Here is a 23,423-nt window from a genome sequence, read left to right as displayed (position 1 = left end):
TGAATAGAAATCAATGAAATTTTAACACAAGGTTTATGACCACAAAAGGAAGGTTGGATTGATTTTGGGAGTTTTGGTCCCAACATTTTAGGAATTAGGGGCCAAAAAGGGCCCAAATAAGCATTTTCTTGGTTTTCGCACTATAATTTTAGTTTAAATGAATAGAAATCTATGGAATTTTGACACAAGGTTTATGACCACAAAAGGAAGGTTGGGATTGATTTTGGGAGTTTTGGTTCCAACAGTTTAGGAATTAAGGGCCAAAAAAGGGCCCAAATAAGCATTATTCTTGGTTTTCGCACAATAACTTTAGTATAAGTAAATAGAAATCAATGAAATTTTAACACAAGGTTTATGACCACAAAAGAAAGGTTGGGATTGATTTTTGTAGTTGAGGTCACAACAGTTTATGAATTAGGGGCCAAAAAGGGGCCCAAATAAGCATTATTTTTGGTTTTTGCACCATAACTTTAGTATAAGTAAATAGAAATCTATGAAATTTAAACACAAGGTTTATGACCATAAAAGGAAGGTTGGGTTTGATTTTCGGAGTTTTGGTCCTAACAGTTTAGGAATAAGGGGCCCAAAGGGTCCAAAATTGAACATTGTGTGATTTCATCAAAAATTGAATAATTGGGGTTCTTTGATATGCCGAATCTAACTATGTATGTAGAATCTTAATTTTTGGTCCCGTTTTCAAATTGGTCTACATTAAGGTCCAAAGGGTCCAAAATTAAACTTAGTTTGATTTTAACAAAAATTGAATCCTTGGGGTTCTTTGATATGCTGAATTTAAAAATGTACTTAGATTTTTAATTATTGGCCTAGTTTTCAAGTTGGTCCAAATGGGGGTCCAAAATTAAACTTTGTTTGATTTCATCAAAAATTGAATAAATGGGTTCTTTGATATGCCAAATCTAACTGTGTATGTAGATTCTTAATTTTTGGTCCAGTTTTCAAATTGGTCTACATTAAGGTCCAAAGGGTCCAAAATTAAATTAAGTTTGATTTTAACAAAAATTAAATTCTTGGGCTTATTTGATATGCTTTATCTAAATATGTACTTTGATTTTTGATTATTGGCCCAGTTTTCAAGTTGGTCCAAATCAGGATTCCATATCAAGTATTGTGCAATAGCAAGAAATTTTCAATTGCACAGTATTGCACAATAGCAAGAAATATCTAATTGCACAATATTGTGCAATAGCAATTAATTTTCAATTGGAGTTATCTTTCTTTGTATAGAATAGTAGTTGATAATATATGTTGGAAATTTGCCAGACATGACTATGATGTCATTTTCTATTTTTATTTGCCAATAACTTTATGTAAATAACTTCATTGGAAATTTGCCAATATAAAATGTTGCTAATGAAGCTTTTTTTCCTTATCTTATCTAAAATGTTTTTAGATAATGTATGTTGGACATTTGCCAGACATGACTATGATGTCATTTTCTATTTTTATTTGCCAATAACTTTGTGTAAATAACTTCATTGGAAATTTCCCAATATAAAATGTTGCTGATGAAGTTTTTTTTATTGTTTTATACAGTAAACAATGTATATTCACTTTTACTACCAACCAATCTTTACCATTCAGTGATAACAAGCACTTTATTTTACATTTTAATATTTTATGATGTATTTAAAAGAGTAGTTATTGTTGCAAACTCCATTAGAAATTTGAATTGATATCAGTTTTGGAAAAAGGGAAACGGGGATGTGAAAAAAAAGGGGGGGGGGGTTTAAATTTTTCTCATTTCAGATTTCATAAATAAAAAGAAAATTTCTTCAAACATTTTTTTGAGAGGATTAATATTCAACAGCATAGTGAATTGCTCAAAGGCAAAAAAAAACTTTTAAGTTCATTAGACCACATTCATTCTGTGTCAGAAACCTATGCTGTGTCAACTATTTAATTGTAGATTTAAAAAGTTTGAAGAAGAAATCTTTAATTGATTTGTAAAATCTTGACAATTTTTTTGTGTAAAAAAAACCCATGTAATGTCAAAAATTTGATCACAATCCAAATTCAGAGCTGTATCACGCTTGAATGTTTTGTCCATACCTGCCCCAACTGTTCAGGGTTCGACCTCTGCGGTCGTATAAAGCTGCGCCCTGCGGAGCACCTGGTTTTATTTAATATAGGATTTCTCTATATTTTTCTATAAATGAACTTTATCTTATACCTAATAGAAAAATGAAATAAAAAAATGGGGTCACCGTTCATTTACGCACACAATCTGCCTTGGAAAGAAGCATATATTTTTGTTGATGTCCTTATTTTCTGTTGAACGAATAGGAGAAATAGCAGTAATATCAAAATAAAAAAAGAACTAAATTACAGAAATCCCTTAAATTTTACAATTATTTAGTTTATGTACAGCTTATTCGAAAACAACAATAAAAAATATAGGTCACAGATGAGTTAAAAAAGATATTTCTATTTTAATGCCAAAAAATGGCATTTTTGCACGAAAGTGAGATAATTTGGAGCTTTTTCAATGACATCTATATTTTAAAAGTCGCCTCAGGCCTACACGAATTGATTTTTTGGAATGATTTTTGTACCATATGATAAAGTAACAACTACTAAGGTAATAAATAAAATTTGTAATGAAAAATTAATGTTTAGTTTTTTTCTGAAAATCTGAAAAATTCTTCTGAAATCTGAAAACAAGTTTGAATAGCAACTGTGACTGAATTTGTATATATATATAAATAATCCTTTACCATGGAAACCCACCTTGTATCTTTACAGCAACTACAACAGATGGAAGTCCGACATTTATACAGCCGTAAGGAAGGTCAACGACCAGAAAACAAACCAAGAAACAGATACAAAAATATCTTGCCATGTAAGTCTCTTGTATAATATCAAATATTTCTATTGAATGTTTGAAATTATATTTCTAATGCTAAGTTTTGTTACCATATATTTATAATATTTTGACCAAATTTGTAATTTAAGTATGTACTGATTGGTTTTGTTTCATCATTAATAGAGAAAAATGTGAAAACAGAATATTCTAAACATCAGTATAAGAAAAAAAACACATGATACAGACTTCACATCCCTCTAGATAACCCTGCATCTGGTATTCTTATTTGTCTTAATACCAAAAGTTCAAAAAACCTAAGTTTTAGCTTTATTTTTTTAGAAAGGTCATAAAATGGTGTTTGACAATTTGATGTCTTTAAGAAATTTATTGTAAAGTTACAAGAATTTTTTACAATGTTCATTTTGGATTTTGTATTTTTCAGTTGATCATACACGTATTGTATTACGTGATGGTGACCCACAAGTGATAGGTTCAGACTATATTAATGGAAACTTAATATCTGTAAGTAAATATATAAATTTGATATAACATGTATAAAGTGTAAAAATCAATTATAACTTTATTAGAAAAAAGCAGATTTATACATTTGAAATGTAAAAGCATGAACAAATAAACAGGGTGTTAATTTTAAATTTTCTTTCTACGAAAAAAGATTTAGAATCATTGAAAGCCTTGAAATGGAAATTGAAAAAAAGACAGAATAAATTTTTGAAAAAAAGACAGAATAAGTTTTTGTTTGCGATGTTGATGATATTAACAGTTTTCATAATTGACCACAAACCTGAAGGCTAAGGCAGATAAATGTTTGCTACTTATCAATTTGATCAAGGGTCTAGTATTTTTTCACATAACCTGATCAGTTTTTTAGGACATTTAAGACAGTGGTCAATTTTTGAAAAAAACTACAGTTAATGCCTGAGGTAACATATATCAGCAGTTTTCTGTCTGAACTTCCTAAAACAAGATGTGCAAGAAAGATTTGTGGCATTCAACAGTTGAAAATTGAAATGATATTAATGATGTAAACTTATGAATTCCTCAGTTATTGATCATGCTTTTCACAGCGTAATTTCTTTGGTTGGGTTAAGTAATGCATATTGTTCCTCAAAATATTATGTAATTTATACTTTTACAGACAGAAGATGATAATTTAGATCTGAAAAAAGGTTATATTGCTACTCAAGGTGCTTTGCCAAATACTGTTGTTGATTTCTGGAGAATGGTATGGCAGGAAAATTGTCGGACTATTGTCATGACAACAAAAGAAGTAGAACGTGGAAAGGTAAACATGAAAGTTTGATATATGTAGATCTTTTATTACACTTTATAGATAACAATGTGAAATAGATACTTAACTTATTTAAAAATAAAAATGAAGTTATTTCGTATTTTGAACTCTAAATTTATTATAGCATTTAGATATTTTCAATGATGTTATAAGTTCGTGTATCACAATAAAACTATGTAATGCTCAAGAAACTAGTGTAAGTGAGCACAGGTTTGAAAGAGATAGGAACATGCATGTGCTACAGTTGGGGTAGGCAAAGCTCCTGGAAGAAAGGAAAAATTTTGATATTTAATGAAGTGTTTCAAATATTGTGTGTGTGCTTTGTGAACCGTATAGACAATTTTTCTGTAGCAGATAAAGTAACCTAATAGACAAGAAAGTAATGTCTGTTAGCACAAGTATAAAAGTAGAAACATTAATATTAAAGATGTTAACCCTAGAAAATCAATAAAAAAGGAAGATGCAAGAGTAAAAAGTATAAATTCTGCTTATCACAACACAGCATGAGAAATCAAATTATGTTCTGGAATTCCAAATTATGTTCAGAAATTCCAAAATGTTCATGTTTTTCTTATTCTAGAAATCAAAATTTTGGATGTTTATAATTTTATAAGATTCATACTTTTTCAACACAATACAGATACAATTTAATTTTGACATTTACATTAGTATTTATAATTATTTCCAATAGGTGAAAGCAGTACGGTATTGGCCTGGACCAGATCATCCAGAAAACAACTTAACACAGTCGTGGGATGTGTACGATGGCAAAATGACATTAAAACATATATCACAGAAACAAGATACAGACTTTATATATCGGGAATTTGAATTGTATCGGGAAGGTAGAGATGGAAAGGTATTGTGAATAGGATTTTTATGAAATCACTTATTATTTAAATTTTTTATAAATACATATTACATAAAGAATGTAGTAGGGTAGTTTCAGGAAATCACAACTCAGATTTTAATTTTAGATAAAAATATTGTATGTGATGAAAAAATCTACATAAAAAATGTCTGTACCAAGTCAGGAATATCATAATATGACAGTTGTTATCCATTTATGTGATGTGCTCCAGCTTTTGATTTTGCAATTTAATTATGGAATTTCAGTTTTGAAATTTCCTTATTTTACTTCTTTCCACTATAAAATGAGTGCGTTCATTGATCTAAAAATCTGTTGTAAAAGATTGGATACAATGTATGGCATGTAGAAAACTAAATAAAAACCAGACATACATAATTAAATCAAGTTATCCTTTGTCTTTATATTAGTTTTGTAGCTGTAAAATGCATAAATTCACAGGCAAATATTATTTGATTAATTAGGATAAGATGTCTTTTTTTAGTCATGAGAAGCTTTGTTTGTATATATGTTAGCGGCAATAAGTAAAATTAGGCATTAAGCTTAAATCCTAGGCAATAAGCTAGTGCCTAGGCAGTAAGTCTATTGCCTAAATGATGTTAGGCATTAGTCTTAATTCCTAGGATTTAAGCTTAAATCCTGAAAAATGTGTGCAGGCATTAAGCTTAATGCCTAAAATATAAATGCGAGTAAATAAAAGACATTTATTCATTTAAATAAAAATATATTTGTTACATAATAACATTATGAGAACTGGGGCCTGTTCATTGAAACTGTCCTAAGATCGGTCCTATAAGATATTCTTAGTTCGGACCGACTTACGACATGTCTCAGCATGCACATCGGAGCTATCTGAGGATTATCTTTGCTATGATGTCCTAACTGTTGCCCTAGGTATTGGCGTAAAAGAAAATAGCAAATGAAAAAATTGATTTTTTTTATCAAATTTAATGAACAACTTTAATTAAAAAAAAACGAAATAATTATGAGTTTTAAAAGTTAAGGGTAATAAATAATTTTGATATTATAAGTGTACAGTTAAACTCTTTGAAACAATACATAGGTAAAAAAAATATATAGCAACGCTTTATATTAGAATTGAACAAACTAATTGAAAATATTTAAAATTAAATATATATATATAATCGTGCATCTTTCATATAAATATTGAGTACTTCAAATATTTTTTATTTTATTACTGCAATTAACATAGTACGTTTGAATATGAGCAAAAGGAAAACATCTAATTTTACCGATGCAAAACAGGGCCCAGTTTCATCCTAATTATAAAAAAAGGAGAGTTGGTATGATTGCCAAAAAGACAACTGTCCACAAGAGACCTGAAATAAAATCACTAATAAAATCTGTTATTTGTATTAAAAAGCATCAAATAATAATTTAAAAATATGAAAACTTGATAGAAATTTGTGTTAAAATCATTTTGTTATCACAAATTGTGGAACTGTTAACAAAGAAAGGTTGCTAATCCAATAAAAAAAATTGGAAATGGTGTCAGCAAAAAATCATATCTTGATTTTGTCTACTTATTTCCAGTTTAAACCAGCTCGACAAGTGAAGTGTACAAATTTTTAAATAAATATTATGGTTATTCTAAAGCATCTCCCCCTATTTTAATTGGATACAATCAATTTTTAATATTTTGTAATACCACAAAAGCATGAAAAAAGTATGAGTTATTTTATATAGTATTTGATATAGTTTTTAACTGTTACAATTACTAAATAAACTTACTTTTAAAAATATGTCATATGTATGTATATTTATACATGCAATATAAGGAATATGATTGAGAAACGACTTTATATCAAGAATAAATCACTAAACATGCATAAATTCAAGAGTTTACTTATTGCCTAAAATTATGTTCGGCAATAGGATGAATAATCATCATCAGATTTCAGGAAATAAGCTTAATGCCTGAAAATTTCAGGCAATAACTTAATGCCTAGGCGTTAGCTTATTGCCTAGGATTTAAGCTTAATGCCTAATTTCACTTATTGCTGCTAACATATATATAGAAGCTGAATCGGAATAGAAAAATGTTGTTATCTGTAAGGAAGGAAATTTGAAATCCTTCACAGATTAAAGATTGTGTCCTGCACACCATTTACATAATGCTTTAAGACATAAATAAATAAATGTTAGCAAAAAAAAACAGTTGACATTAAAACAAAAACCTTTGTGTAATGGCAGATTGCCAGGTTAATATTTTCCTACACACATATAATGAGAAAAATTTACATTAAAGGATGAAAAAAATCAATACACATGACCACAATAAAAAGCTTTTGTAACACTAATAGTAATTAATTTATATATACATGCATAGCAGGCCAAACTTCTCTTATAAAAAGGATGGATATTTGGTATCCATCCATGACTCTAAAAATAACCAGTACATATGCAGTAAAAAACACAAAAAGCTAAGAAACACTGCAACTACCCATCTAGGTCTTATTTAGAATTCATAGGATTCCTTCAATATCTTTCAATTTATTACTTTGAATTGTACTTCAATAATCAATTTATGAGATTTGATGCTCAGTAAACTACTGTTGTCTTAAAATACTGAAAATTCAGAAATTATTGCCATGTTTTTATTATTGCGAAAAAATATGACAAGGTTATAATTGCAATAATTTCAACTCGCATTTTGAAATTATTTATTTGAATTAAACAGGATTTTTTCAATATTGCATAAAGGAGTAGGTTCAGTAAGACCCCTTTTTGGCCCCAAAATATAGCATTTTTACAAAATTGTGAAAATGTTATCTTTTAGCTATTTATTGGAAAGAAGAATGCTTCTGCTACACAAATATGGGCTGTTTCTGACAATACAATGCACATATATCAGGTACTAGCATCATTAAGTCATGCTAAATTACCGAAAGCCGTTCATTCATTATATTGAAATGTAAGTTGTATTTTATGATAATACATAACATATATAAAAGTTGAGGATGAACAGGGATGCGGCCACTTTCATTTTTGACATAAACCATCTGAAAAGTGATGTTTTTTGGCATATTTGATAGATTTATCATATTTAAGCTTAAATCGGAGCGTTTTTAATGACTAAATCAGTTGAAATTCTTCACATAAATTAATCGAATCAATTGTTATAGACACTTAAGTGTTTAAAAAGTGTCCAAAATCTTTCTTTAGATGAACCTGAAATTTGAGGCTAAAATCAGCCCTTACTCTTTTAAATCTCATTTTAGTGAGTCTAAAATGACAAAATCGCAATAACAAATGCACGCAATAATTTCTGAATTTACAGTATTCATTGATTTTTCACAGCAATTAGAGAGTACTCCACATAGTATATATCACTAATACATTGATAGTAAATGACTAATATACCCATTGATTTTTCACAGCAATTAGAGAGTTCCACGTAGTATATATCACTAATACGACTAATATACCCATTGATTTTTTACAGCAATTAGAGAGTACTCCACGTAGCATATATCACTATCACTTTCTGCCTTGGCCTGATTATGGTGTACCAGGTGATCCAGGAAGTGTACTGAACTTTCTAAACATAGTCAATACAAAACAAGATTCAATAAAGGAGGCTGGTCCCGTTGTTGTTCATTGTAGGTGAGTAAACAATTACAACTGTTATCCCTTTTGATACCTCAAAACAAGTGTCACCCTTTACCTGTGTTTACCTCAAATGTGCTATGAATAAAAGTAATAAAGCCAAAATCCTTTGTGTTCAGGATTAGCCAATCAATCCTACTTTTGAGATCTGACCGAATCTTTTTTACAAGCTTTATATCAACTTATTAGGTGTTGTCTTTAAGTCTTTAAGTTGTTTTTCAAAAATATTCAACAGGAATTAACACTAATCCATATAATCATTGGCATTTTGTTCATTGAAAGACTACATATGACAAAACTTTAAAACGCTATATATTATAAGTTATATGGTTCGCTACTGACCCCCTACAGATCCATAGAGGGTTAGTAAAATCCATAGGGGATGAGGCCAAAGGCTGAATCCCCTATGGATTTTATTCACCCTCTATGGTCCGTAGGGGGTCGGTAGTTACCCGTATAACAAATTTATCGCACGCTGGACTTTTTCTGCTGCGTTTTGTTGAAAAATAAACAATAAAACACAACAACAGTAATAGATGACGTTGTCATTAACAGTAGATGTGACATCATGAACCCCTATGAAATTTACTACCCCCTACGGTGCCATAGGGGTCACGCGTGACGACATTAAACCAATCACGGCGTAATAATTAACCTGCGTTGCGATAAACAATACTGGTCAAAGAGGTCATACCATATATTTTATGGCTGATGAATATGACAAATAAAATAGAAAAACACCTACTAAAAGTATCATTCTTTTGCAAGAACACATAAAAACTTATTTATCTTGATGGCCTAATCTAATTATTGCAATCAGAGACTATACAAATGTATAAGAAATTAAATATTTGGATACAAAATACAAAAAATGAAATGGGGTGTCTTCCTGAATAATTTTTTATACCCAAGCTGTTAAAGAAAGCGAACTCTGACTCTGTGGTATGGGCTTTTCTCATTGTTGAAGGCAATCCAGTGACCTTTAGTTGTTAATTTTAATATCTTCTTTTGTATATTTGAATTACCTGACCTGTTTTGTATTACAGTGCTGGTATTGGTCGAACTGGAACATTTATTGTGATAGATATTATACTCAATCAAATCAAACTATTTGGTAAGTTATATACTTATTATTGACAGGTCAACACTGATATCATATCCCATGTCTGACTTCTACAGTGTAACCTGCCTAATCCGACACCTGAGTATTCCAACATCATGCTTTAACCGACACATTTTTATGGTCCCAAAATAATCTTATCCTTGCAGAAAAAACTTAAGTTTTTCGACACCCTGCTTAATCTTACATATTGTCTGGTCCTTCAGTGTGTCACAGGTTACACTGTACATAGATAATGGACATACTAAATTTGAAACAATTATTTGCTCTCTGGATTTTTCTTAGCATGAAATACTTTTATTCAAATATTTATAGATGACCAATTAAATGAAGTTTCAACCTTAGTCTCTGAAATGTAAAATAACTCTGACACCAGCAATTAAAAAAATAGACTGAAATTTATAGGTCCTAATTTATTTCTAATGATATCCAATTTCAATACTGATTGATGGAAGGGAGATAACTGCAATACAATAAGTATAAATTATATCAAACTTTTCCTTTTCAAAATAAGCAAGAATTAATGATTTTAGCAGTATTTATAGAAACTGCAAGATTTTGAAATATTGATGTTTTTTTTGCTCTCATATTAAAAATATAAAAAAATATTTACAATTTATAAAATTATACATTATTTGAGAGCACCTGCCCAGCTTAGAAATAACATCTAACACATGGTTTTTGACACATGATGTCTTTCTTTCATGCCAATGTTGAAGCACAATCGATGTGGTAGCAATACGTGAACAGGCTTGTATATAACTTGAGAAAAGTGTTTGTCAACATGTTATTTGTTTTTATAAGAATTTGCAAAAACAATAAAGTATCCTAACAGCTGTGCTTCCATATGTTATACAGGATTGGAGTGTGAAATAGATATACAGAAAACAATACAAATGGTACGATCTCAGAGATCTGGTATGGTACAAACTGAAGCTCAGTATAAATTTGTATATATGGCTGTACTTCATTACTTAGAAACAGAAAAACAGAGGAAACGAGCAGAAGAGGTTTGTGAAAATATCAAATGCCTAATAAGAAATGAGGCCCCTCATGGGGGGGTCCTAGTAATCACATAATCACCATTTTTTTGCCAATATAATCACATAATCATTAAATATTTGCTTATCTTTAGTAATCAAATAATCATAAACTAAAAATACAGTCCTAGGTAATCAAATAATCATGAAATATTTGGCGTAATAATCAAATAATCATTAAAAAAACGGCCAAGTAATCACATAATCAAAAACCCCATGAGGGCCCTCAGAAATTAGTTTGAAATCTACATTACTAGCTGCCTAATTCAAATGATTGATGATTGATTTTAATTAGTAACAAAAAAATAAATAGATTTATAATTGGCAATTTTCAGCTGGCTAAATATAAGCCATTTTATTATTAACAATGACTCTCCATATAAAAAAAAAGTTTGTAAAGAACACTATATTTTGTTGTGAAAGTGAAACTCAGCAATCCTTTTTATCCATACAACACTAAAATACAATGTAATTTGCATTCTCACAAAAATAATAATTAAATTTTGTATGTATTTTTGCTTTTACTTAGGAAATGGTTTGTACAATTATAGAAATCCTCTCATAACAGCATCTAATGAAAAAAGGCCATTTTGTGCATTTTTAATTTTTGCTCAATTCTATGCAGAAGACAAATGTTTTATTACTATGTTCTTGAACTGTTCTTTCATTGCTGAGAATTTCCATCCAGTCAGACACAAAATAATACTACATCATAGCTTTTGTCCAGTCTGCAAGGATATTTAAATATCTGCCTGATTCTAGTTCCTCTTTTATGTCCTGCCTGCGATCACTGGCTTTTGATTTCATTGTCTGCATCACTTTGTTCTTTATTATCAGTTTCAAGTTTTTGTTTAATGTACTGTGGATTCATTTTTATTCGTGGTATACCAATTTTCGTGGGTCACAGCGAACCACGAATTTAAGAATTCAACGAAGAATAATCCTGAGAAACGTGTATGGAGTCGGATGTTTATTTCCAGTTATGTTATGCAGTTCTAGTATAGTGTTGACTAGCGGTAAACATTGTAACATAACACTTGTTGTTTTTTTTTGAAAGAAGATACAAGTATTTTGATTAAATCTATAATAAATATATCGAATATCAATGATAATTTACTTTTTAAAATTGATTAGAACTGTTCATGGAAAATAACTACAAGTTGTTAATTACCATGTCATAGTTTGGTTTACTAGTGATTAAACATCAATAGGATTAAGTACGGTGATATTGTCCGTAGGTAATATTGTTTATGACAGGAACATTTATTTTCACACCTTATACTTATATCAGTGTTTATTATATCCTGATTAGGGAAATGAGCTTTCAATCATAAAGTTTTGAATGCCTTATAGAATTCATACAAGAATTTATAAATTGTAAAACAAACAAATAATTAGTTGTCTCTGTCCATTATTGTAATAGAAGTTTTCAATGAACATTTTAACCTAAAATGACCAAGCGAGGATTTTGACAATTCAAAACTTTTTCAATAAATTCCTTCTTTTTTGTTTGTTTTATTATTGATCAAACCAAGGAGGTTATATGATCTCCTAAATCAAAAAGAAATCCACGAATTACGTATCTAATTTTTTGTTGTTGTAATCAGCAATCCACGAATTTACGTATACCAAGAAACGTCTTTTTTCTCTATCCAAGAAAATTGATACCCACGAAAATAAATGAATCCACAGTAGTTTAACATGAAGTTGTGGTCGCATCAAATAGCTGAATTTGTTTTTTTTTATTGCAATGTTTGCTTAAAATTGAAATAAGGTATCAATGACTGGGGCATGGTTTCCTATCAATGGAAAAAGATTCTTGTTTTATCTCAGTTTAAACCATTAAAATAATTCCTTGAAGAGTCTGTGGCTGAAAGTTGGTCATTATCTGCTAGTAATTGTTTGTATGGTTTCATTTTCAACACAGCTAATTCTGGCTCTTTGTGTTGTCATAAATAAAAACAAACTTCTGTGTTTTCAATTAGTTACTAACATATACTAATACATTCACTCTTAAAAAAACAGGTAATCATATTTACATCAAGTCGACAAATCCACTTTTTAATACTGTAGAAACGTCAAATTGTGTGCCTTTGTTTTAAATTTATTTCTTTGGGATTAGTTTTAGGTTTTCAGTTTGAAAAAGTAATGTTTTTAAACGTTTATTTTTTCATGCAACTTGTTTTGTAATTTTTATTTCACGTGTAGCCATGAAAACAGATTGTTATTCACTGTGTCGTGAAATCGGTAAAAAGATCACCGTCCAAGACATATTTTATTGTTCTTTCATCGTGATGTATCAATTTTATTTTGCATTCATCCATTCAGATACCCCTCTTTACGCCCCTGAAAGAAAATAATTCAAACCAGAAAACCTAATTTATTACAGTTGCTTTCAACCACTGTCATGGCTGGACATGGATATTCAATAAGAGAGTTTTATGTTCAGAAATTTTACTCCTATATTTTCAGCAAAGTGTAGGACGAGAATACACAAACATAAAATACACAGTTGAATCTGTAGCTAGACCAACATCAAGGCCCATCGTACCACCACAGCCAGCAAATTCAAGGAAGAAAGAAAAGAAAGACTTACCAAAGTAAGAATTAGGAAATAAAAAGTGTTTTAATGGCATCACAGGGCAGTGAACGTTTAACGACTGTTCTCTTTTAAAGGACAAATATATCAATTGTTTCAGTTGCCTAAATAATTATAAAATAAGATGTGGTATAATTGCCAATTAGACAACCCTCCAACAGAGATCAAATGACAGAAAGTGCATGTATTGTCTTGTTCCAATACAGTTAAAGACATGTTACTCTTATCAAAATCTTGAATGAATTTAATTATAAATTATCAGAAATACGAAACATTCATTCAAGAACTTATCTCATTTCAATGTTGATTATTAAAATTAAATTAAAAAAATACTGTGATACAAGAAATAATGTCCTGACAATTAAAGAAGGCATTCCTTTGTTTACTTTGGTAAAGATTTTATGTACAATTTGCTAAGGTTGGAAATGTTACCCTGATTTTTAGCTCACCTGACCTGAAAGGTCAAGTGAGCTTTTCTCATCACTTGGCGTCCGTCGTCCGGTGTCCGTCGTCCGTCGTCCGTAAACTTTTACAAAAATCTTCTCCTCTGAAACTACTGTGCCAAATTTTACCAAACTTGGCCACAATCATCCTAGGGGTATCTAGTTTAAAAAATGTGTCCAATGACCTGGCCATCAAACCAAGATGGCCGCCATGGCTAAAAATAGAACACAGGGGTAAAATGCAATTTTTGGCTTATAACTCAAAAACCAAAGCAATTAGACCAAATCTGACATGGGGTCAAATTGATTATCAGGTCAAGATCTATCTGCCCTGAAATTTTCAGATGAATCGGACAACCCGTTGTTGGGTTGCTGCCCCTGAATTGGTAATTTTAAGGAAATTTTGCTGTTTTTGGTTATTATCTTGAATATTATTATAGATAGAGATAAACTGTAAACAGCAGTAATGTTTAGCAAAGTAAGATTTACAAATAAGTCAACATGACTGAAATGGTCAGTTGACCCCTTTAGGAGTTATTGCCCTTTATAGTCAATTTTTAACTATTTTTCGTAAATCTTAGAAATCTTTTACAAAAATCTTCTCCTCTGAAACTACTGGGCCAAATTAAACCAAACTTGGCAACAATCATCTTTGGGGTATCTAGTTTAAAAAATGTGTCCGGTGACCCGGCCATCCAACCAAGATGGCCGCCACCGCTAAAAATAGAACATAAGGGTAAAATGCAGTTTTTGACTTATAACTCAAAAACCAAAGCATACAGAGCAAATCTGACAGAGTTTAAATGTTTATCAGGTCAAGATCTATCTGCCCTGAAATTTTCAGATGGATCGGACAACTGGTTGTTGGGTTGCTGCCCCTGAATTGGTAATTTTAAGGAAATTTTGCAGTTTTTGGTTATTATCTTGAATTTTATTATGCAGTTAATCTGCATTATGCGAGCACCCTAGATTTGTGGTCTACCCAATAAATGCTGAAATACTTGCCATTGTTATTATCTAGCTGGCTACTATGTTATATATAACTAATTGAACACTTTTTTAATACTTTTAATTCTGAATTACAAAAAAATATGACTAGAAAAACCTTAAATGATCGTCGAATCACCCAAAACTTTTGAAGTGGCCCATAGGAAGTAGTGCTCATTAGGAATTTTTATGTAGTTTATTATCGCCTGTGCTTTTGGCTAAGATGTCAAAAAACAATTGTACGAAATATTTAATCGCCGAAAATCTTTTAAGACAAGTAGTTTAGATTTCCCAAATGGCAAAAGTCGTAGGAATATTGTTTGTCGTCAATATGTAGTACAACTACGTCAGTAGTCTATTATATAATAAGTTCAACTGTTCATGCTGTTGGCGGCAATTTCAAATTAGAAGACGAAATTCCTATCTTTTCAATTTGGAGGCAGGGGTTCAAATTAGCGGTGGTCTCAGGTCCACGACCTTCCACTTTCGACTTGGTTACTAGCCACTCTGAGACAACTATATCACAGTTATAGTAGTCTCAGTTCGACTTAAAAGAAGAAAATAAAAATTAGCTTTGCAAACCTTTTCGCCAAAGTCTCCAAATAAACGATCTCAAAACTTATTTTAATCATTATTATTCATGACAGCGATGTCAATTTCATTCAATAGCTAGCTATATACAGAAAATCGCCGACAAAAAATGTGTTAATACGAGTAAAATCGTATCTGACTGACAAAAACAACATTGGAACACAATGACAATGGCCGCCGTGAAAAGACAATTACAATTTCGGATCCGATTCCGGAAGTGGATAAGGGTAATTCCGGGTTTTTGGCGAATCCAGGCAGGTGACAAAATACATCTATGCATGGTAAACAGAGGCGGCTTTAGAGGGGGGACCGGCCCCCCCCCCCCCTTTTTGGGAAAAAATTTGGTTGCTTATATAGGGAATCATTGAAGCGTGACTGGAGCGGGCCCCCTCTTAGTTCAGTCAGTGGGCCCCCACTTATGAAAATTTCTGGATCCGCCACTGGTAAATGAATATAAACACTAGAATTGAAAACCAAAAGATATATGTAAAAGAAAGAAAAAGCAGAAAATATTTTAAACAGAAACTTAAAATTACTTTTGACAAAGGAGTAGGTCCGGTAAGGACCGATTTTGGCCTCAAATTTCAGGTTCATCTGACGAAAGATTTTGACCACTTTTTAAACACTTAAGTGTCTATTTCATTTGAATCAATTAGTTTAAGTGAAAGATTTTAACTGATTTAGTCACTAAAAACGATCCGATTCAAGCTCAAATATGAAAAATCTACCAAATATGCCAAAAAATGTCACTTTTCTGATGGTTTTTGTCAAAAATGAAAGTGGCCGCATCCGTGTTCATCCTCAACCTTTATATATGTTATGTATTATCATAAAATACAACTTACATTTCAATATTAAGGATGAACACGAATGCGACCACTTTCGTTTTACACGAAAACTGTCTAAAATTTAACTAAAATGCTAGAATTGTGAAGATTTCAGTAATTTAGCATGACTTAATGGTGCTAGTACCCGATAAATGTGCATTATATTGTCAAAAACAGCCCATATTTATGTAGCAGAAGCATTCTACTGTCCAATAAATAACTAAAAGTTTACATTTTAACAATTTTGTAGCTGGAAGATTCTTACTTTATTTTCACAAATAACTACCTGAATGTAGGCAAATCATATGATATATAGGTGGCGTCCTTTGGGCCACTCTACCCCTTCCTGTTTGATAACTTTGAAACGGATGAGATCCCCACCTCTCAACCATATACATTCATGTATGAGACTATATATATAACTAATCAAATGAAATATAAGGGGAGTCCATGGGGTGACCCACCCCCTCCTGTTTGGGAACTTACGAAACGGTCGAGATCCCCACCCCTAAACAATATATATTCATGTATGGGTCAATATAACTAATTAAATAAAATATAGGAGGAGTCCCCCTACCCCCTCCTGTTTGAGAACTTAGAAACCGATGAGATCCCCACCCCTAAACCATATATATTCATGTATGGGACAATATAACAAATCAAATGAAATATAGAGGAAGTCCCTGGGGTCATCCTATCCCTTCCTGTTTGAGAACTTGAAAACCCTCGAGATCCCCACCCCTAAACCATACATGTATATATTCATGTATGGAACAATATAACAAATCAAATGAAATATAGGGGAAGTCCCTGGGGTCACCCTACCCCTTCCTGTTTGAGAACTTGAAAACCCTCGAGATCCCCACCCTAAACCATATATATTCATGTATGGGACAATAAAACAAATCATTTACATTAACTATGGGCAGGTCAGTCAGACCTCACCTTTGATCCTTGTAGTAGTGAACATTTGTCTGATTTGTGTCGCATAACTATTGTACTATAAAACACATACTCAGTTTTCTTTACAGGGAAACCAGTCCATTCACACTATTATATGTTCGTACTAAGTCAACACATACTACTATCAGTCAACTAAAACCAACGTTAACTACCAACTAGAACAACTACAATCATTGCGAACTTGTACCACTGCAGACTCACCATAAACAATATACATTTATATATTCATTGCTATTGAAACCTTGATAACATATAAATTATTTGCCTTAATAATTAATTCATTAGATAAACATAAATGTACAATATATGAATGTTTAATGCCACATCAAAGGCGGATTTAGAGGGTTTTTCAGTGCCCCCCCCCCTCCATTTTTGAAAAAAAAATAGGTTGATTATATAGGGAATCACTGAAGCATGACTGGAGCAGGACCCCTGTTAGGCAGGCAGTGGGCCCACACTTATGAAAATTTCTGGATCCGCCACTGCACATAATTACGTTTGCCTGGTTTTTGGTTAACTGCCTTCAGCGCTTACAGCGCTTTGATTATAGATAGAGATACACTGTAAACAGCAATAATGTTCAGCAAAGTAAGATCTACAAATAAGTCAACATGACCAAAATTGTCAGAGAACTCCTTAACGAGTTATTGTCCTTTATAGTCAATATTGAACAACTTTTCGTCATTTTTGTAACTTGTACAAAAATCTTCTTTTCTAAAACTATGGGCCAAATTTAACCAAACTTGGCCACAATCATTACAAGTGTATCTATTTTTAAAAAGTGTCTAATGACCCTGCCTGCCAACCAAGATGGCCGACATCAGTAAATACAGTAACAGGTGAGCGACACAGGCTCTTGAGAGCCTCTAGTTTTAAAAAACTCTATTTATTGTGTAGGCTTCAATTAAGAAATAGTTGAATAGCTACTTTTACAGACTTTCTTCTCTTAAATTTGACCAGACAGGTCCTCTCTGATGATACAGACAATGTATTTTCCTTTAAACAACATGTATTAAATTGAAATTGATGTTCTTGCATAAAAGTGTTTTCTTATCTTTTAGGTTGCCTGAAGATACCAGACAAATTTATCAAAACATTACTCCTTTAAAGACAAACAAAACATGATAGGTGCCATTGTATTTACTTTGCCAAATAGAAGAAGTTAAAACTTCACACATATTTATTATTAGGGCTCTTTTACTGTTGTCAGTAATTTTATTGTAATTGATTATTATTATTTCATCAGAATGGTAACTTTTGACCTGGTGTCTAAAGGTCATATTCAGATTTATATAATTTAAGAATGCTGCAAAATCTAAGCAACTGACTCTTTATGTAAAATTCAGAGATTAATGAGTCTCAAGAATAAATGTGCAAACAACACAATGTGTTAACAATCTACATGTAACTTTTAATGGTATCGAGTATCAGTGTGTAGCTATAGTTTACAAATACACAAAAATGTAGACAAAGATTAACATTAAAATATACCAGTAGGTGCTACATAATAAATTTAAAAAAGTAGACTGAAAATAACATAAATATTTAAGGAAAACATAGAAACATTTAGTTAAAAATTAGGTTGGAAACCTAGTTATAAACATAGATAACATGAATTATCTCCCTTGCCATTTCAACATTTGGAAATAAAATGTAGTTGCTTATAAGTTTTCCTACATGACTTTATATCAGTTTGAGACAACAGTTATATTCATCTTTTCATTTTTAAGTCCTAGATAATGTATAATCATCATTCATCGTCAAGGCAAATGCAACAATTACAAAAAGTCTTAGATTATGAATTAGTAAACTTTTATAGAAAAAACAATCATTTACTGTAATATTTAATGACGTGTGTCTTTTTTTTAAAGCAGTCTTTCATTTTCATTTCATATTTACATCCACCAAAAGCTTGGAAAAACTATCCCTATGTACAACTTTGTTATAGATTTTAACCATTCAAATTACTAAGATTTAATACATATTGGCTTTTTGTTAGTCATATATTTTGTTTATCTCAGTGCTCTATAAGTATTATATAGTGTTGCTTTTTGTTTTTAATAAAATGTAATTTTTTAAATCTGTAAATATATGTTACAGATATGATAAGCTTGTAATAGATATGATGTATAAACAACGATTTGTCACAAGTAGCTCTACCTCTTGGTAAATTGTGCCATACAAATGTTATTGTTAGCTTTAAATGATTTCATTTAAGGAGGTAGACCTTGGCTAAGGGAAGTAACTCTTAAAATCATCAGTACGTTTGTGTCAACCATTTTTAAAAATGCATTCTAAGCTTCTAGGTTACATAGATTATTTCCAATCTGTTTCAGGTAAATGCTTAAAAAACATTGATGAAACTTGACTTTAACAAACACATAACTGATTTAAAGAGTTGTCTCCCTGAACAAAGGTCTACCACCTTAAAAAGCAACTTCCAATGAATTATATAAATATGTAAGCAGAACTTCTGTAATATCCCTGAATTTTCATCTTTCTCAATATAATTGTTATAATTTAGGGGCTTAAATGAATAAGTATATATGAAAGACATTCATTGAAATGAAATGTAGGTTGCTGCTATTTCTGTAGAAATATTTCTAAATTAATCACATGATATATTTAGAAAAGGATAAGTAACATCAGACTTCTAAATATTTTCCAAAATCTAGCTGGCATTCCTCTGTTGGGATGTCCCTGAATTTAATCATGGGATATAGAATAAAAAGAATATGGGTCATCAGACTGGGAAATATCAATCTGACATTCCTATTGTCTTTTAAACATTAAGTGCACTAGCCAGTACACATTACTGAACTATGAAAGTTACATGTCTTTTCCTTATTTTTAATGAAGATCATAAAATTCATTGAAAGTAGTTTATTGACTAGATAACACAGTGAAACCTGTTTAAACCGAAACCTCTCCAAGACTTAAGATTTTGTTCCATTTTTATTATCAGGTTCACAACGCATACATTTGGTATTACAGTGCCTAAGAACGTGTATGGTTTATACAGGTTTTTGGTTTATGCAGGATTCAGTATGTTCAGGTTTCACTGTACATCATTTGTGACACATGGAGTATTTTGTTCTTTATAAGAAGAAAACAAGTTCTGATAAGAAATTCTTTTATTTACATACCTTCATACTCAGTCAATTATAATGAGAAAAATCTTTGAACCCATATGAAAGTAATTTTACATTTTTTCCTTTTTTCAACAATAGACGAGGAAATACAAATGTTACTTACAGTATACATGTCCATTCTCTAGCCTCCAAACAATTGTTGTCAATTCAAATCTTTGCAAGCATAGTCCTCCAAATTGCCGTTACCAGACATTAGATTTAGCCTACATGTTATTTATTTAATCTAGGGACTTACATGTAATTGATATACAGGACCATTTGAAAATCTGGGAGAGCTGGTCCACAGTATAAAGGAAATATGATGTATATTTCAATTTACATATAAGTAATATATAACAGAGGTAGATTTAAGGGGCAGGGAATTTTATCTCCCCTTATGGAGCTGCATTTAATTTAATGGTTAAAGCAAAAACTTTCTACATAAAAATATCCTTCAAATAAAAATTTAGAATTCAGAAAAGAGCATAGTTGCTTTTACACATCTGTCTCCCAGCACAGACTGTTTACAAGTCTCATTTCAAAGTTTGTTTGTCAGAGGCCCCCTTTTTCAAAATCCTTGACCCTTCCATGTATAACTTTAACAGAATAGATTTGTCCTTGGAACATAATACAGACAAAGTTGAATGTCTTCCTTGGATGTTTAATATATATTTTTGTATATTGCTTTATTGGTAAATATTCTTGTTTAATTTATAAATGAAAATCAATGCCCATTGTTGTTTAAATATGATTATATCTAAATAACATTTAAAATATTGTCTTAGATTTACAAATAGGTACTTGAATATTGTCACTTTTTTGTTTGTAAGATGTTATTGTAAAAAAATTGTTTGTAAATTTATTGTTTTTCTGTTAATATATTTGTATCAAAGCATGAATTTTGTGAATTTGATAATGTGTTAATGAATTAATGGTAAACTTATTAATATTACACTATTTCAGTATGTATAGCTCTTTCTGTTGCTAACTGTTCATAGTTACATAAAACATCAAATGTGATTTCAAATTTATAAATTGAAATATGATCAAGTTGTTCAGTTTTTCATACTAATCCATGTTTTTTTTTATAAACACTTATTCTGTTTCTTTACCTGTGTAAAAGCAATTAATTGATTATTAATAGAAAATTCATTTATAAAATGTGATTGAATTTCATTATGTCATATATATTTCTGTAAATTTTGACTTCACAAGAGGAAATGTCTCTGACCAGAGTGCAAACATGATTGTTGTATGACATCAGTATGTCCATTGGGGCAAAATTGAGGGTCAAAGGTTGCAGAATTGAATTAGGATTATTCTATTGAAGAAAAGAATTATGTAAGGGATAGTGACACAAATAAAGTGACATTTGATGATACAATTGAAACTTTTGTTTGTATTTTGAAGACACATTTTTTTTTATGTAAAACAATATTTCTTACAAACCAGTTATAGCAAATACACTGTGTTCAATTTTTTGCTTTCTCTTTTTCTTTTTTTTTTTTACTTTCTTTTAGATATAATTTCATACCGAGAACTTTTTAAGTATCATTATCAAGGCAATTTATTGCAAACATTTTTTAAACCTTTTTTTGCCCTTTGTAATTGTAAGCTTTTCATACGGGTTTATAAGTTGTAAGCAGGAAATTAAACCACCAAATGATTTTGATATACAAGAGACTACCTTGCTAACCCACCCAAAGATTCTTGTAAAGTTTGAACTTTATAAAGATAAGTGTAATTATGCCTCCCCTGAGTAACCACTGTTTAACCTTTCTTAATTGAAAGTTATAAAACTTTATTAAATTACTGAAAAAAAGTTTCATTTTCTCAAAAATTCAAATATAAATAGTGTATTCATGTTCTTAATAAATTTAGATTTCATGTTCTTAATAAATTTAGATTTAGAGTTGTCTTATTGGCTCTCCTACCACACAACTTATTTCTATTATCTTATTCCAGCATGAATATATATAAAATTTCTCCTTGGAACTCATTGGAGCTTAACTAGATTTAAACCAAAGGATCATAGTTTCATCTGAAATTTTCATACTCATGTTTTTACATACAGGCTTTTTAAGTATAACTTATCAGAAAACTGAAAAACATGTACATCAATAAATCTGCCTTTCGTAGAAATGTAATACTTTCTCCAATTTCATAACTATGGTCAATTTGATATACTGTAAATTCAGAAATTATTGCAATGTTTTTATTTTTGAGAAAAATGTGACAGGGTTATAATCACAATAATGTAAACTCGCATTTTGAAATGTTTGTTATGAAATAAACAGGATTTTTCTCAATGTAGCAAAACTTAATAAGCATTTTAGTCTAAAATGAAAAAATCGCAATAATTTCTGACGGTACAGTATTGTGTAGTTTTCTAAATGCTATTTATATTTGTTAAAGAAGATTTTTAGTATCTAGTTAATATATATTCAGCAACATTTGATAGAAATGATGTTTATGAAATGAATTTAATTAATATTTGATTGCTATTTGAATCTCTTGTTTCATTGTATTAATAGCTGGTCATTATGAATATATTGTAATATTATTATTGGACTGTTGTCAAATGGTTCATGTTCAATTCTGTAATAAAAAAATAAAAATTATCTACATTCTTCACAATTAACCAAAGTCAAAGGACTCAGGCCATTAGTAATGTTATAGTAACCGTTAGATTTTCCTTAAAAGAGGCATCACAAGCCATATTTGTTTAAAGAAGTTTGATGAAAGACTGATTTAAGGGTTTTTAATTCAAAACATTTTTTGTGAAGACTGTCATTCACTTGATATGTTTATGCCAATTCACAGGACTAGAATGTATGAACAAAACACAAAAAATACTGATTTGTTTTCTTTATGATTTGGCTGTAAATAGATCCAGGCAACATAGAGTGCCGACATGTAATCTTTGGTAGAGTGATAAAGAAGGAGTCCACCTTTGGATTCTGTGCAGTTTGTGTTACTTGTTTGTTTTTTTAAATAATCTGTATCTAATACTTCTATAACATGTGAGTTATCTAGAGGTCTTACCCATATGTTATGTATAAGTTTCAGTCTGTATAGTGTTTCTAGAGTA

The 23,423-nt window shown here is 30.5% G+C and overlaps 1 protein-coding gene across 6 annotated transcripts in view; it reads left to right on the top strand.

The window, feature by feature from the left end:
- Positions 1 to 22,953, top strand: part of LOC143057650 (tyrosine-protein phosphatase non-receptor type 11-like) — a 54,690-nt gene extending 31,737 nt beyond the window's left edge. For 2 of the 6 annotated variants that reach the window (XM_076231001.1, XM_076231002.1), the window contains exons 7-15: positions 2,764 to 2,860; positions 3,267 to 3,346; positions 3,981 to 4,127; positions 4,825 to 4,992; positions 8,468 to 8,628; positions 9,678 to 9,745; positions 10,610 to 10,761; positions 13,264 to 13,391; positions 18,263 to 22,953. In XM_076231001.1, the coding sequence (XP_076087116.1) occupies positions 2,764 to 2,860; positions 3,267 to 3,346; positions 3,981 to 4,127; positions 4,825 to 4,992; positions 8,468 to 8,628; positions 9,678 to 9,745; positions 10,610 to 10,761; positions 13,264 to 13,391; positions 18,263 to 18,326 (1,065 nt within the window). In that variant the 3' untranslated portion in view covers positions 18,327 to 22,953. Of the gene's footprint in view, positions 1 to 2,763; positions 2,861 to 3,266; positions 3,347 to 3,980; positions 4,128 to 4,824; positions 4,993 to 8,467; positions 8,629 to 9,677; positions 9,746 to 10,609; positions 10,762 to 13,263; positions 13,392 to 17,269; positions 17,568 to 18,262 lie in introns of those variants that run through there. The other 4 variants (XM_076230998.1, XM_076231003.1, XM_076230999.1 and 1 more) reach the window with 3 other exon arrangements.
- Positions 22,954 to 23,423: the final 470 nt, after the last annotated feature.

The sequence above is a fragment of the Mytilus galloprovincialis genome, chromosome 13 (assembly GCF_965363235.1).
Source record: "Mytilus galloprovincialis chromosome 13, xbMytGall1.hap1.1, whole genome shotgun sequence".
NCBI lineage: Eukaryota > Metazoa > Mollusca > Bivalvia > Mytilida > Mytilidae > Mytilus > Mytilus galloprovincialis.
This window is presented reverse-complemented; position numbering and strand designations above follow the sequence as displayed.